Below are 14,206 nucleotides of genomic sequence, written 5' to 3'. Positions count from 1 at the left end.
GACCACGCGTTTGCTCGATTCACTCCCCAGAAAAGATGATGGCTGCAAGATGAGTGTGTATCAACCATAAATTAATGCATGTTAATTTATGCAATTGATGGAAGTATCTGCTTCAGATTAAACATTTAATCAGTCAATAATTTCATTTTCAAACATCTTAACTGTTCAATTGACGTTTTATTTCCCGCCGAACTTCAATCTTCTATTTATTTGACTGATTGAGCCCCAGGCATCTGATAACTCAGTCTCAGAACAATTCAGCATCATAATTAATTCAGACTAATACAGACGTGTGTTGCCTATATAGGCTACTTTATGGGAGAGGGTGACAGAGAGTCAGAGACACAAAGAAAATCAAATTAGATTTCTAATTAGAGCAAATCAAAGCAAAATCAAGTAAACTGTACCAAAAATGACAGACAAGACACAGATGATGGTCTGAACTCAGAATGGCTGAATATAGCCTATTTATAAAATTGATATATGCGAGAAGACCAAAGAATGATCAATCTCAACCAAATAAATTATTTAAAACAGTGTTATTAAAACATACATAAATAAAACATTTGAGGTTAAAATGGAATCATTCCTCTTGTTCAAGTTTTCTCTCTTTTGATCATTTGATCATTCTGCATCAGACAGTGCTTGTATGATAACTCCACAGCATATTTCTTTCCAATATCACAATTAACATGCCAAGTTGGCATGAATCTAGCTATATAATATGCATGTGCACGACTCCACAAAAAGGCATATAAAATATGAGGCAAGTTAACAAATATACATTTGGTACAGTTATGTAGCAAATGAGATAATATACAACCAAAGACAATTTTAGACATGCAAAATACTAAAATGTTACGTTTGACCTTGTTTAAACATAAAACAGTGCATTTCAGATATTAATTGAGGTTAGAGGACAACACAATTGTGTGTGTCATGATGGAAATGCACTTAACTCAAAATGTACAAATGGAACCAAAATGTCCATTTGGTTACATTTGTACACTCTCAGAGTGAACAACACTCAGGATGTTACTGTTAGTGAGTGGACCACTCAGGATGTGAGTTAAATGAACGTTAAATGAACTCGTTTTTACCGTGTTCCTTCCCTTAAAATCCATGTTGCCTCTCTGTCTCGGCAGTGCATAGGTTCTTTGTAGACAGATGAGACAAGGGGCCATGCTCTTCTGCAACAGTGTTCATGTCTGCAAGAGGACACATGCTGTTTTTCTCAGTAATATTGAAACTTCCCAGCCGCTATAGGCTTTCTCCAACCTACACAGTAAAAGTGGGGGTGTTACTTTAACTCTGAGAGTAGAAAACACATTCACACTCTTATTTTCGTTCGCAGTGTTAAAGTAACTCCCCATATTTGATTCTGTGTAGGGAACTGGACAGACACATTGTATGTGTGTCTTTTGTTGTGGTGAAGGGTGTGGTTGGGAGCATATGTCTGTGGGTGTGCTGTGAGGGGGGGGGTTACTGAGAGCAGAGTAGGCCTTCCTCATCTGTGGCACTGTGTGCAGATTGGCTGGCTAGTAATACAAACTCAGTACTCCTCCAGATCTACCTCTCTGTCTAGGGAAGAAAGAAATTGATCCTCTGGGGTATGGACTTGCATCCCTGGGCTGAGAACAGCCTCTCCTCCTTGGGTACATAAAGCATTGCTTTAGCCACTTCGTCCAGTGTACCCTCATCTGCCTCAAGACCTCGTGCAGTGTAGGCATCGTGTGCGCACAGCTTAATGTGACGATACTCCAGTGGCAGAAATGGCACAAAGAAGTCTATCAGGTGACCTGACATTAGCTCACTCTGAGAGAATCCACCTGCACAGGAAACAGTTATGCATAGAAAATCTCAGACCAAACAACAGGTGTGTAAATACAGTGTAATAATAACCAAGACATTCCAAGGTAGCCTGGGCAGCATTCCTTTTCGGGTTTATGATCCGGTCGGGAGCGGATGCTATTGTTACGTCATGTTGTAGTCATTGTTTTGTAGTCATCAGGCCGGAACCCTCAATCTGGAACTTCCTTTCCCGCAAACCGATTTTTCCCAATAAAAGCCGCAGGCTACGAGAGAACGAGGCACGCTTTTATTGTTATTCTTCTGGTTTGAGGGAAAGGAAGTTTCAGATTGATGGTTCCGGTCTGATGACTACAAAACAATGACGATATCATCTGCTCCCGACCGGATCACACAGCAATTTTGTAACACAGACCAGGTTTTCCTCCGAGGTGGAAAACCTGGTGACGCGAGGTTAATTCCAAGGTAGTTACATTTCAGGATTTGTTTTATTTTTAAGGGGCACTAGCCCCTCCTATGCCCAGCTTTATGTGTCTGTGTGTACCACATTCCATGCTCAGTGATGGCTGAGCATGTCATTGATAATAGAGAATCATGTCTCTATATTAATATGTTTAAGACCCCCCGCTTGTGAACCCACATGAGACTATGCTAAACTCCCTCTCCCTATCCTTTCTGCAGTCTGGTTCAGTAGAAATGATGATGAAGTCACAAGTCAGAGTCAGTCAGAGAGTCATTTGTAGGAAGGCATGCCATAATGACAATTAAATCGCTTGCATTCAACATTTAATTATTTATATGAATTTATCTCTCTATATTGATATGAAGTTATCGATAACATCATCACAAGACGTCGGTCATCTCCAAATTTGAGCACGGTTTCAGCCTGATCTGAGCTCCATTGACTAATGCTATAATATTAAAATGTAATATCCTAAAATAAAAAGACTCTTTTGTAAATATAACTAGTTTATGTGTGTTATGTACCTTGGGAATCCATGGTTTCAGCTCGGAGCCGATGTTCTAGGTCTTCCATGCCAATGTCCTCGCGGTTCTGACCAGAGTGCCAAAAATCCAATGCGACATCATTGATTATTGCTCCACCTATGTTACTGATGAGAGAACAAATTGGTTGCATTGGTTGTTGATGTTTGAGGCATGTAGGTTTGCCCACTCAAATCTCATACCTATAATAACAGACTTTCATATATTGCTGTATCATAGTGATCTATGATCACATATTTTGTCTGACTCATTTGATAATTCCTAGGTTGTAAACTGATCTGTTAACTGTTATTAATAATCATTGTAATTATTTAAACTTTTTCTTTTAATGCTACTATTTTTGGTAATATTCCAGGAGGAGAAAGGCTTTAATTATTATTTTAGTTTCTGTTTGTTTGAGAAGAGTTTGTTCCTCTAATGAGGATTTTATTGATAAATCATCTGAGATGAAAGCCAAGTTTGTCCAAAGAGGTCATTCACTTGAATGTATTGACAAAGCGTACACATTGGCTTTAAATAAGCCTCGTTCTGAGCTTTTGAAAACTACTCGGTTACATGTGTTACTACATATTCTCCCTATTCAAATAGGATAAAGGCTATCTTTAAACAGTATTGGCATATTTTAACCTCTGACCCTGAATTGGCTACACTATTTAAATACCCACCCCTATTTTCCTTTAAACGGGGTAGGAATCTAAAGGATCAGCTTGTACACTCTGACTTTCAATCTCCCCAGGTCTCACTCAGACAGACCCTGTTAAGTCCTCTCCCACAGGGAAACTATCCATGTGGTCATTGTGCCCAGTGTGGTAATACTCACAAGATCTCCTTTTTTAATCATCCTCATACTGGCAAGAAGTTCAAGATCAACAGTATTATTACTTGTGTGTCAACCCATGTGGTGTATATGATCAAATGTCCCTGTGGTTTAGCGTACATAGGCAAAACTACTAGACAGTTAAAACAGAGAATGAGTGAACATAAGAGTTCGATTAGAAGAAATGACCGTGAATACCCTGTTGCAGTGCATTTCAATGATCTTAAACATGACATCTCCACTTTTCGCTTTGTTGGTATAGAACAAGTCAAACTTCCAAGAAGAGGTGGTAACCACGATACCCTGTTAAAACAACGTGAGGCCTACTGGATCCACACTCTACAAACCTTACACCCTAAAGGGCTTAATGATGAACTCCTATTAAATGTTATGCTATAAAAGCTGTTGATCTGAACTTCTTGACCAGTCGGTATTATAGGCACTTCAGTTGCTATGTTTTTAATTTTCTTATTCTTTTCCACTCTTACAGAGTAGGATCTTATATGTGACATTCAATTGCTTATCTAACTATGTCTTCCTTGTATGTTATCTGGCATGACATTTATGTATAATTCTCTTTCCCTGTATTATTGTTTTCTGCTATTGACAATGATATATGAGGAATGTTCACAGTAACACTGCACCTTAAGTCACATGACAAGGTTTTTCACAGCTGTTAACTGTTGAGATAATTACATGCATTTTGATTGGTTGTTTAGACTGTCTGAAATGTATTTAGTGACAATGTCAGCCCATTCTTGAATTAAGCCTGAGGAAGGTCGCAAGACCGAAACGTTGCTTTAATAAAAATCTCTGAAACCAGTAAGTGGCAGTGTGCGGGTGTCCCTCCTTCAACAGTTTCTGTTTGTTTGAAACCCCTGGTGACATCATAACAGGTACATTTTTGCCTGTCAGCCTGCCTATGAGGAACTCCCCCCATCAGCTGAAAAGAAGCAGCTTGGACTCCTTATGCATGGAAGGAAGCATGAGGTCAGTCTGCTGCCCTCCCCAGGTTGGCAGAGGAAGTGTAGTGCCCAGGCTTACATTAGATAATTGACACTGGGTGGAAAAAATGGGTTGCAAAATCGTGGGATAAAAATTATTTAAAAAAAAGCCATGCAGTGAGTAGAAAGAAATTATACCATTATTAGTGAGGACCAATATATGGAGATAAGCTTGTAAAACGTGTGTCAAATGGGGTATACATTTCACTTTCGGGACTTGTATGGTACACGCTGTACCTGCAGTTCAGTTTTACCTGAGGAAGAGGAAGATGGCTCTACGGTAGCTGACTCCATCTACATTGTCATAGTGATCCATGTACGGTTTGATGGCATCAATGAGGCCCGGATGGAGCTTCTCAGCTTCGTCAAAGATAAAGAGAGTCTGAGGGCAGCGCAAGACCATGTCCCGGATAGCCTCTCTCAATTGGCCCTGGGAAGAGGGAAAAGAGTCCTTAACATTTATATTTCTAGGAGGAGGATTAGGCATAACATCTCCTGTGAGGTTATTTAGCCCCAATTTGAGGTGTTTACTGACAGACATTGACTTTAGGCCTGCAAGTGGCAAGTGCTGCAACTATCTTTTCATTTTACTATTTCAATAATACATTTTTGAGAAGCATAAAAACTAAATAAATAATTAAATAAATACCAGTTAAAAAAAATTATGCTCCATTTCCTTATTGTTCCTTTAATATCTTTTTTTTTCTTTCACCCAGAAACCACTGTGAAGTTCACATTTGTAGTTTTATCGTATTTATTTAAAAGGCTACTCTATATCCTGTATAATCTTGATTGAGTCGTGAACTGTCAACATCATTTTGAAATCCAGTGCAAAGATTATGTCAAATGTGGTGTACATAGGTCATAGCATAGGTGCCCCGCTCTAATACCTAGTTGGAAGAATGCCTGCCTGTTTGACCAGTTCCAAAAACCATGAAACCCTTCTCTACACAGGACATATACACAGGGCCAATATTTAATCTGAAGAATTAATTTATATAACCTAACAAGTATCCATGACCATAATCATTCACATGCAAGGCCACAATAGGCTACTCTATTCGAAAACATTCTGATCAGAAAACAGTTCCATAGAACAAATTCCACATGGTTCTCTGGCATGGACTGATCATCTCTATGCCAACTGGGCTGTCTCACCTTGTACGAGTCCACGAGTCTGGCATGCGGGAAGTGGAAGGGGGCGATAAACAGGCGCACACATTCACTCTTCACCCCGTCTCGGTACAGGTTGTCAGCCAAAATCCGGGCAACAAAGTTCTTGCCAGTGCCAGACCAACCGTGGAACGAGAGGGTGAGAGGCTTATTGGACTCTGGGTTGTCAACAAAACCTTGGACAGCCTTTAGAACCACAGACTGAGCTAGGTGCTGCCCATGGAGCTTCAACTGCAGGTCACTGGCAAGTCCTGCATGTGCACATTATATTGAAACACGCGCGCGCGCGCGCACACACACACACACACACACACACACACACACACACACACAGTAATTTGAATTATGCAAAAGTAAAAACGTGCGTTTCATAATATTTAGAGCACATGCCTGATGCCCAATTCAAAACATAAAATTAAGACGATTCGTCATTCGGGCATATTTAAACTGGGGAAATACATGCAAAAAATTATATGGAATCCGATACCTGTGATATTGTTAGTTATCCTGCAGTCCCCAGAATCACAGCACTGAACCAGGCTGCAATACCATTGATGAAGAAGGCTAATGTAGTCCTGAGGAAATCCTGCCCAAAGCTCCCGTGTAGGAACTGATGATCATTTACAATATAAAGCATTGTCAGATCGGGTAGTAGAGCACAAACAGTATAGCATGGCTACAATACATCAGAGTGCACGCTGGTGTGCGTTACAGCTGCCTTAGCCAACGTTAATTTACAAAGGGAAGGGAATAATATACGAGGCCAGCCCGTAAAGCCGAATATTAGACAGTGCTCAAAAATCCTACCTTGTTGAGTAGCATCATCTTGATTTGGCTGACACTCCCCCTCCCATAGATTACAGTAGATATAATTGAAATAGTACGTGGACGCGTTCGAAATGCTGTCAAATTGAAAGAAGTCTGCCTTTGTGGACACAGCCAAAAGTACAGGTACAAATAAGAGAAACATCGGTGATGCGGCCAATTTGTGTCCGTAAATGAAATGCAGAGTAGCCCAATTACTACGCTATGTCATTGTCCAGTCTCTTATCCATTTAAACGGCCTACGCATTCTATTCTAGGACAAGCTCATAATGCGTGATTCCAGAGGCTCCATGGTGTTTGCGTCACATCCGGGCTATAGCAGTCGCTGATCTGGTAGTGGTTCCCAAGGTGGGGTCCGGGGACCCAGGGTTCCCCAATGGGTGTGGGGGGGGAGTATAGGCTACCAACAATCGGAAACATTTGAACAATATGGGGTTGCCTGGCAGTTTCCCCCCTTTCCGATGGCCACAGCCAGAACCCGTTCTAGTAACCACCAGATATTCCAATTAATTAACAGTTACCATTATTTCTTTTCATAATCTTTTTATTCAGGTTTTTGTAACAGTTACCATTCTTAAAGCTGTCAGTCACATTAATAATTAAACTCCTGAATAGAAATAAAGCCCCAATGCAAACCATATAGTTTTAGACTTTCAGTAGTCATGGAACCACCAAGGATTCTGTAGGTTTGAGCAACATGGCCGAGATCTGACAAGGACAATCTAAGCAATCATAGATACTAAAAGTTTCATAGTCAGCTCAAGTAGTAAGGCTGAAACTTCAGTTTCCACATTTGTTTTAAACTACACCATGCTTCAGACATGTAGTAAGACCAAAGTAACTGTCAAAAAGTAAGCAAGTATCATTCAATCAAGTGAATAGCTTTATTTTCATGCATTCCTTTTCTGTACAGCACTTTGTAACATAGTTGATCAGCAGTATATTAAGTTTCAAAGGCACATGAAGACTTCAGGAATCCCCAGACAGCAGCAACCTGATGAGACAAGACAAAGAATGATCAGTAACAAGCAACATGTAGCCAACACTGTAGTCTTTACATTTTCTACACAACCTCAGAATTATGGAACAGTAGTATAATCAAGGAATTCATTTGGCAGAATCTTGTCATCATAGGTTGCATAGGATTAAGTAGGTAGTGGTTCCTGAACAAGTACCCAGAGCAAAACAAGCCTAATTTCATGCGTTACACTTTTGTTCAGGGATCTTCAAGATTGGGCATGCTTAGTGTAGTCAAGTTTATAGAGGGCAGTTAACCCATAAGTGTGATCCAAACTCCTGGATTCAGAGCTTAGACAACAGGGTACAATAGAGCACCGAAGTCTGACGTCACTTTCAGTAGAGGGCACCAACACACAGGTTCATGTATTTTTTTATTTGCATTGAGATCCCCATAGGGCGATTTTAGGTGGCTTCATATAAGAACCGTTTGAAAAATAAACCGACCACCCCGGCCTTTGTCAGGGGAGTGGCTGTGCGTCATTAATGATGTCCATTCATATTTGATACAGCCAGTTTCTGGAGAAAATGGAATTAATGTCGCCGCAAAAGCCTTGAAACTACATAAGGCAATGTCGCTGCTAATATACATCACGCCCAGCTGTCAACACATTGCGTTCCTGAGATTCCTCGTTGACATAAGCTCAGCTGGTGGTGACTCGACTCTTACTAAACACGAAACATTAAATATCAATAAAATAAACGTAATTGACATTCAGTTTCTGTTGTGCGACGGAGATGCAGCCACACTCTTACCCGGAAATGTAGTCTCTGGGTTGTTTGACTAGTTTCTAACGCTTATTTTGTTACTCTTTGGGTATATTTGTACATTTCAACCTTCAGTCGATGCTTCATATCCATATGAGTGAAAAGGCCGGGGTGATGGGTTTATTTTTCAAACAGTTCTTATATGAAGCGACCTAAAATCGCCCTATGGGGATCTCAATGCAAATAAATGCATGAACCTGTGTGTTGGTGCCCTCTACTGACAGAAGAGGGCAGTGACGTCAGGACTTTGGTGCTCTATGGCCACAACCAAGTTACAGGCTTTTTTGGCCATGCCATTCTAGAGAATGGCTTTGTGTAGTCTTCAATTTATTTTTTATAAAGCTTACCATGTCAATCCAAATTCCAGTCACCTTCAGGAATACCCCAGACAGCAGTAGCCTGATGAGAGATTGCAAAGATGGATCAGTAACTAGCAACATTTAGCTAACGGTCTTTACATTTTAAACAAAACCTCAGAGAAATATGGAACGGTAGGAGTATAATCATGGAATTCATTTGGCAGAATCTTGTCATCATAGGTTTAATTGAGATAGAGCATCATGCCAATGCAGCTAGTGACTCCTGAACAAATACCCATTACGTATTGAATATCAAGATCCAAACTAAACTCACTCCACGACGGCTTGGACTTCGTAGGCTGCTGGCAAAGTGACAACGGCAAATGGTGTCACTTTGCTGGCAGCCTACGAAGCACGCCAAGCTATATATTAGAGGGGTTCCGATCGGCACTAGAGCCAAGCCACCCAATTTCATTTAGTGTTAATGTTCAGTTTACCGATAGTCAAGATTGGGTATGCCTAGTGTGGTCAAGTTTAATTATATGGGAATGAGAGTGCAGTAAACAGTGTAAATCCAAACTCCTGGATCTAGAGCTTATAGAAAATGGGTACTGGTACAAGAGTCACAAACAAATGAACAGGCTCTTTTGGCCATGCCATTCAAAGGCAAAGGGCTTCGTATAAGGTTAAGTCTCTTTTCATGTAAATCTTACCATGTCAATCCAGATTCCAGTCACCTGAAGGGAATAAACATCAAGTTACAAAATATTACCAATAAGTCCAAGAGGAATTCAGTTTACAAAGGTTACTCAGTAAAACCATTGTCCACACATTGATGTTCAGGTCAGACATTTGTAAAGACATCACAGAACCCATATAAAGCCATGACCTTTCAATTTAGTGTCTTACCTGAAAAGTTGTGCCATTCCAGACTGCCAAAATGTTGCCATTCCTGAAGAAAAGGTAGACATTAGAAAAGGCTGCAGCTGTTGCAATCAAACTCATACCAGTACAGACCATTTCAGCTAGAGCTAATATTGCACTGACTCCATGGTTTGGTCAGCATGTACTTTATCATCACATAGGTCAGATGAAAAACTTTAGAGCATGTACATCAGTACACATGGCCAGGCCATGTCCTCACAATACTGTATGCCTAAAGTATGATAGATACTTATATTGGATTCTTTAACTAGAATGAGGGCAGCTGGGAAAAAGATTAGTAACCCAATTTATATGCGTGAATAGAATTTTATGTTTTTCCAATCTAGTTATCGTATCATACCCAGCCATGCTAGGAAAAGATCCAATATAACCTGTTCTGAGACACAAGTGTGCACTACAGACTACTCACTTGGATGTTCTGGTATCCACCACATCTTCCACAGTGCGATGGAATTGGACATCTGAAAAGCCAACAGGAGTAAAATATTAGCATTCTTAATTTTAAAGAATGATTAATGTGTAGACTTTAACAATCTGGATCAGTTAATGAAAGAATGTCCTCAAATGGATCAGAGACCTGATTCGGAATCATCACATCAAGATTGTCAAAGAAAAAGAACTGGGTGCTTAAATGGCCATACTTACCAAAACGAACAACCTCTGTGGGCGTCTGGGTGAGTTGCATATCACATGTCACCAACATCCTATAAAATACATTTGACATTAAACATAGTGCAGTTAAAGTTCATATGTATTCATTTCTATGGACAGGATTTTGATACCATCAGATAGGAGCGAAAGACTTTAGCAAGTTGTTCATCACAATTATCAGCTGAACTATGCAATCATCATTGTATCAATAAATTAGTTTCAAGCACTGTAAAGTAATAATAATACCTACCAAAAGGCATCTCTGGGGACCTTCAATCAGAATCCTGTAACAGATTTGACAATCAATACAGTGCAGTGATCATCGACTGGCCAATATAGACAGGATGATACATCAGATAGGAGCGAAAGACTTAAGCTAATTGTTCATCACAGATATCAGCTGAACTATGCGATCATCATCGTATCACAACAGTTACAAGCGTCATTGCCCGAGGGGGACCATAATACCTACCAAAAATAAACATCTGGGGACCTAACTTCTGGGGACCTTCACCACCTCCGTCAGAATCCTGTAACAGATTTTATAATCAATACATTGCAGTGATCATCGACTGGCTAATATAGACAGGATTGATACATCAGATAGGAGCGAAAGACTTAAGCTAATTGTTCATCACAGATATCAGCTGAACTATGCGATCATCATCGTATCATGCATCAACACCCTAGTTGTAAATTCAAAACTGACCTTCATATAAGCCGGAGTCCTTGCCTTCTAACTGGGGAGCCAGTCACCCGTCTAAAGAGGAAAGAAAATTAGCTTTGCATCCAATTAACCATGTACTGCATGCATGCTTGTTTGTTTTAGTACAGGCTATCAGAATGGTTGGCGTTTCCTCAACAATAGTCAGATGTCCCTACCAACACTTATATTCATCATTTAAGCATGGATAATCGTTGCAATGGTTGTTGTATGGGCCTTAGCCTGTTGGCTAGTTAAGGTTATTGGGTGAGGCTTGCAATTAAGACAGGTCATCTAAATGCTAGCCTTGGGAACCCAGACGTTTTTATTTCCAGGGAGAAATGAAAGATAAGCTATAGGCAAGTTAGCATTACCTGGGGAAATTACTGGCAAGCTTCACTTGACAAGTCATCATTCCTAGACAGTCATCTGCAAAATGAAATCAAAATGTTTAATAAGAATTACACAAAGTAACATGCAAGAGTTTTGTAGCCTCTACTGCCATCAGGAAAACAAACATCTTTCATAATTTTCAGAGAGATTCCCATTGTTTTAACAAATCATCATTGACAGTTTAAGTACAGGCTAAAGATATAATATCCTCATTACCTGTTTTGGATGCTTCAGCACTTCTGGTTAGATTCTGTAAAAATGCATAACCCGTTAACACCTTACTTAGCGATCACTTAATTACAAGTCACAACTTAAGTGCATCAGAATCCAAGAATTGGTGGTAAAAATTCATCATCTTTGTCAAGAGTAGCAAATAATTGTCATCATTGTAGCACAGACAGTTACCATATTGTGACTATCAAGTAATACATACCGTAAACCATGAGTCTTCTCACATCTTCAATCTCGCCAATACCTAATATTAAGGAAACTTGTTTAGTAAACAATCATGGATACTGGTAAGTTAGACATCTAAGTAAAGTCTCAGTATATAATCAATCAGATATCACATCTGTCCACTACTCTTATATATGAATTCATCATTGACTTCAGTGTTGGAAGCTGAGCCATCATTTATTAGTAGTGTACCTGTGTAGATTCCATGACTTGCATGCGCTTCTGTGATGATTCATTGACTTGCATGTGCTGTGCAAGATGTTAAACCTGACAAGAAATTGCACAATTAGTGATGAGACAAGATCGTAGATTTAAGAAGGGTTAGGTTGTGTTATTCAATTATGAAACTTTATTTTCTAGTTTTAAAATTCAGGTTAATGACCTGCAAACATCACTTTAGTAAGTTTATGGGATGGCATCTAGCTCTCGCATGAAATGCAGACCAGCCTCTCCTCTGTAGTGGGAATATAAAGAACGTTTTAACTAATACAAAGACGGATTGTGTAATTAGAAAGCCTACTTTCCCTAGTAGACACAAGCGCCCGCACACGTGTATGTACTTTTTGGCCAGAAAGGGATTGTTTTTCCACGTGGGGGGGGTGGGGGGGGGGGGGTGGAACGTTTTACTTACTCCACTGCGGCCTCTACTAATATTGCCAAGAGCAAAACCTCACAGGAAAGATTTTCCTGTCGGGGTAAAACAATCCGGCGAGAGCGCATGCGCAGGATGATGGAGTAGACGCACGTTTCACCCCTTTCTGGCCAAAAACAAAATGTGTGTGTGTGTGTGGGGGCAGAGTGCATCCACTAAGTAAAGTAAGCTTTCTAATTACACAACCAGTCTTTGTATTGGCGAGTAGGTAAAACGTGCTTTATATTCCCGCTACAGAAGAGAGGCTGGTCTGCATTTCAAGCGAGCTAGATGCCATCGCTCCCATAGCCAGAATAGAGGGTATGCGCGTGACATCATCATCAAACCAGTAAGTTATGCAGGAAGGCCTACAGAGTGGCAAAAACTACTGTCTGGCCTTGACAGCCCATACGTCCACACAGAAAAGTCCTATTTGATTGCATTAAACAATGTTAAACTCACTTTGCATGTTGCTTTGCCACTCGATGTGCCATTCACTTTAAGCATGCGCATACCCTCTATTAGCATTAGGGCTATGGACCAGAGCTAACGTTAGGGTCGCTTACCTTAGGACCGCATCCATCTCGTTGTCAATTGCAGGCCTTAAAAACAAGGTGAAAACACACTTAGACAAATCCGTAAAACCACAACTATATACACCGGTATTCAAGACATATGCATGACCACCCTAAGGTACGTAAGCTTTTAGAATATTGCTCCATGCTATCAGAATGGTTGGCGTTTCCTCAACAATAGTCAGATGTCCCTACCAACATGTATATTCATCATTAGGAGCATGGGAAACTGGTGCAATGGTTGCTGTATGAGCCATTCGGTATTAGCTTGCTAGCTAGTTGACGAAGTGTGTTGGAAACACGTGGTGAAGCAGGCCTGCTAAAGCTAGTACAAACATTAAACCGGTTTACAATTACAAACCGGCACGCTCCTTAACAGTGACGCACAGGATAGGTAATCACATTAAATATGTACACAAAAAAAATATGAATCGTTCCTAAATAGGTTAACGCTCGAAATCGTGCAAGGAAGGAAGACACGTGTATCGTACCTTATCGAACAAGCAGAGAGGGGAAGAGGAGGACGTTCCGGGGCGGATGGTGTTTATATAGGGGAGCCGCATAGCCTTATGGGAAAGGGCGGTCCTACTTTCCCTGATACATCCTTAGTACTCGGATACATCCTGCAGCTGCTGATTACACGCACCAACTTGAGAGCGTAAAAATAAGTACAACATGTTAAACAATTTGAACAAATTTTAATATGGAAATATTAAATGTCATGCAGTGTAACCTTTAGAGTGTAACAGAAGTTCTGCCGGATGCCAGTTCTTGCTGATTGAATGGGAAAACATGGCACAGGCTGACTAAATTCAGCGATTTAAGATGTTAATTGTTTCACCCCGGATTAAATGTGTAATTTCCTGAAAGAAATCAGACATCTGTAGTTCTCTGGGAATTTACTTTGTTGATACGATAATGCGAAAAGGGTGATCTTCAGTCATGTCTTCTGTCTTCACTGCACTACCCATCCCGTGAGCCAATATTGTATTCACAGGCGACCATTTCCAAGGATGCGCTCGTTTTACCCGAGGCTGCTACACTAAGGATGCTCTCAATTGCACCACCTACTGTTCCTTAGCAGTACAATACGATTCTGATTGAAACCTCTCATGATCTGCTTGTTTACAGTGGA

General features: G+C 40.3%; 1 protein-coding gene and 1 long non-coding RNA gene across 4 annotated transcripts; both read right to left on the bottom strand.

Moving 5' to 3' along the window:
* Positions 1-191: 191 nt before the first annotated feature.
* On the bottom strand, positions 192-6,929 carry tor3a (torsin family 3, member A). Its single transcript, XM_079505671.1, has 6 exons — positions 6,616-6,929; positions 6,296-6,418; positions 5,794-6,059; positions 4,890-5,065; positions 2,797-2,921; positions 192-1,829 (listed from the first exon to the last, which is right to left on the bottom strand). Exons 1-6 carry the CDS (start codon positions 6,776-6,778, stop codon positions 1,582-1,584), a joined length of 1,101 nt encoding a protein of 366 aa, XP_079361797.1. The 5' UTR covers positions 6,779-6,929; the 3' UTR covers positions 192-1,581.
* Positions 6,930-7,498: 569 nt separating this feature from the next.
* LOC306926907 lies at positions 7,499-13,603 on the bottom strand. Of its 3 annotated transcripts, XR_013790446.1 has the most exons (15): positions 13,563-13,603; positions 13,063-13,098; positions 12,058-12,132; positions 11,843-11,884; positions 11,626-11,659; positions 11,391-11,445; positions 11,023-11,073; positions 10,786-10,843; positions 10,564-10,597; positions 10,308-10,366; positions 10,072-10,123; positions 9,627-9,669; positions 9,431-9,454; positions 8,766-8,817; positions 7,499-7,627 (listed from the first exon to the last, which is right to left on the bottom strand). It is a non-coding gene; the product is annotated as an uncharacterized lncRNA (long non-coding RNA). The 3 variants fall into 3 exon arrangements; XR_013790447.1 differs by lacking the exon at positions 13,563-13,603 and having other exon boundaries at positions 12,959-13,497; XR_013790448.1 differs by lacking the exon at positions 13,563-13,603 and having other exon boundaries at positions 13,063-13,492.
* Positions 13,604-14,206: the final 603 nt, after the last annotated feature.

The sequence above is a fragment of the Electrona antarctica genome (genome assembly GCF_951216825.1).
Source record: "Electrona antarctica genome assembly, chromosome: 7".
In the NCBI taxonomy this organism is placed as follows: domain Eukaryota; kingdom Metazoa; phylum Chordata; class Actinopteri; order Myctophiformes; family Myctophidae; genus Electrona; species Electrona antarctica.
Note: the sequence above shows the minus strand (reverse complement) of the source record. Positions and strands in the feature narration are given on the sequence as shown.

Bases quoted from the DNA above. Each gene is read 5' to 3' on its own strand.
- tor3a (XM_079505671.1), bottom strand. From the start codon at position 6,778: ATGTTTCTCTTATTTGTACCTGTACTTTTGGCTGTGTCCACAAAGGCA. The intron at 6,060-6,295 runs GTATCGGATTCC...GTGCACATGCAG, and splicing joins GATAACTAACAATATCACAG to GACTTGCCAGTGACCTGCAG. The intron at 5,066-5,793 runs GTGAGACAGCCC...CCCTCTTCCCAG, and splicing joins GACTCGTGGACTCGTACAAG to GGCCAATTGAGAGAGGCTAT.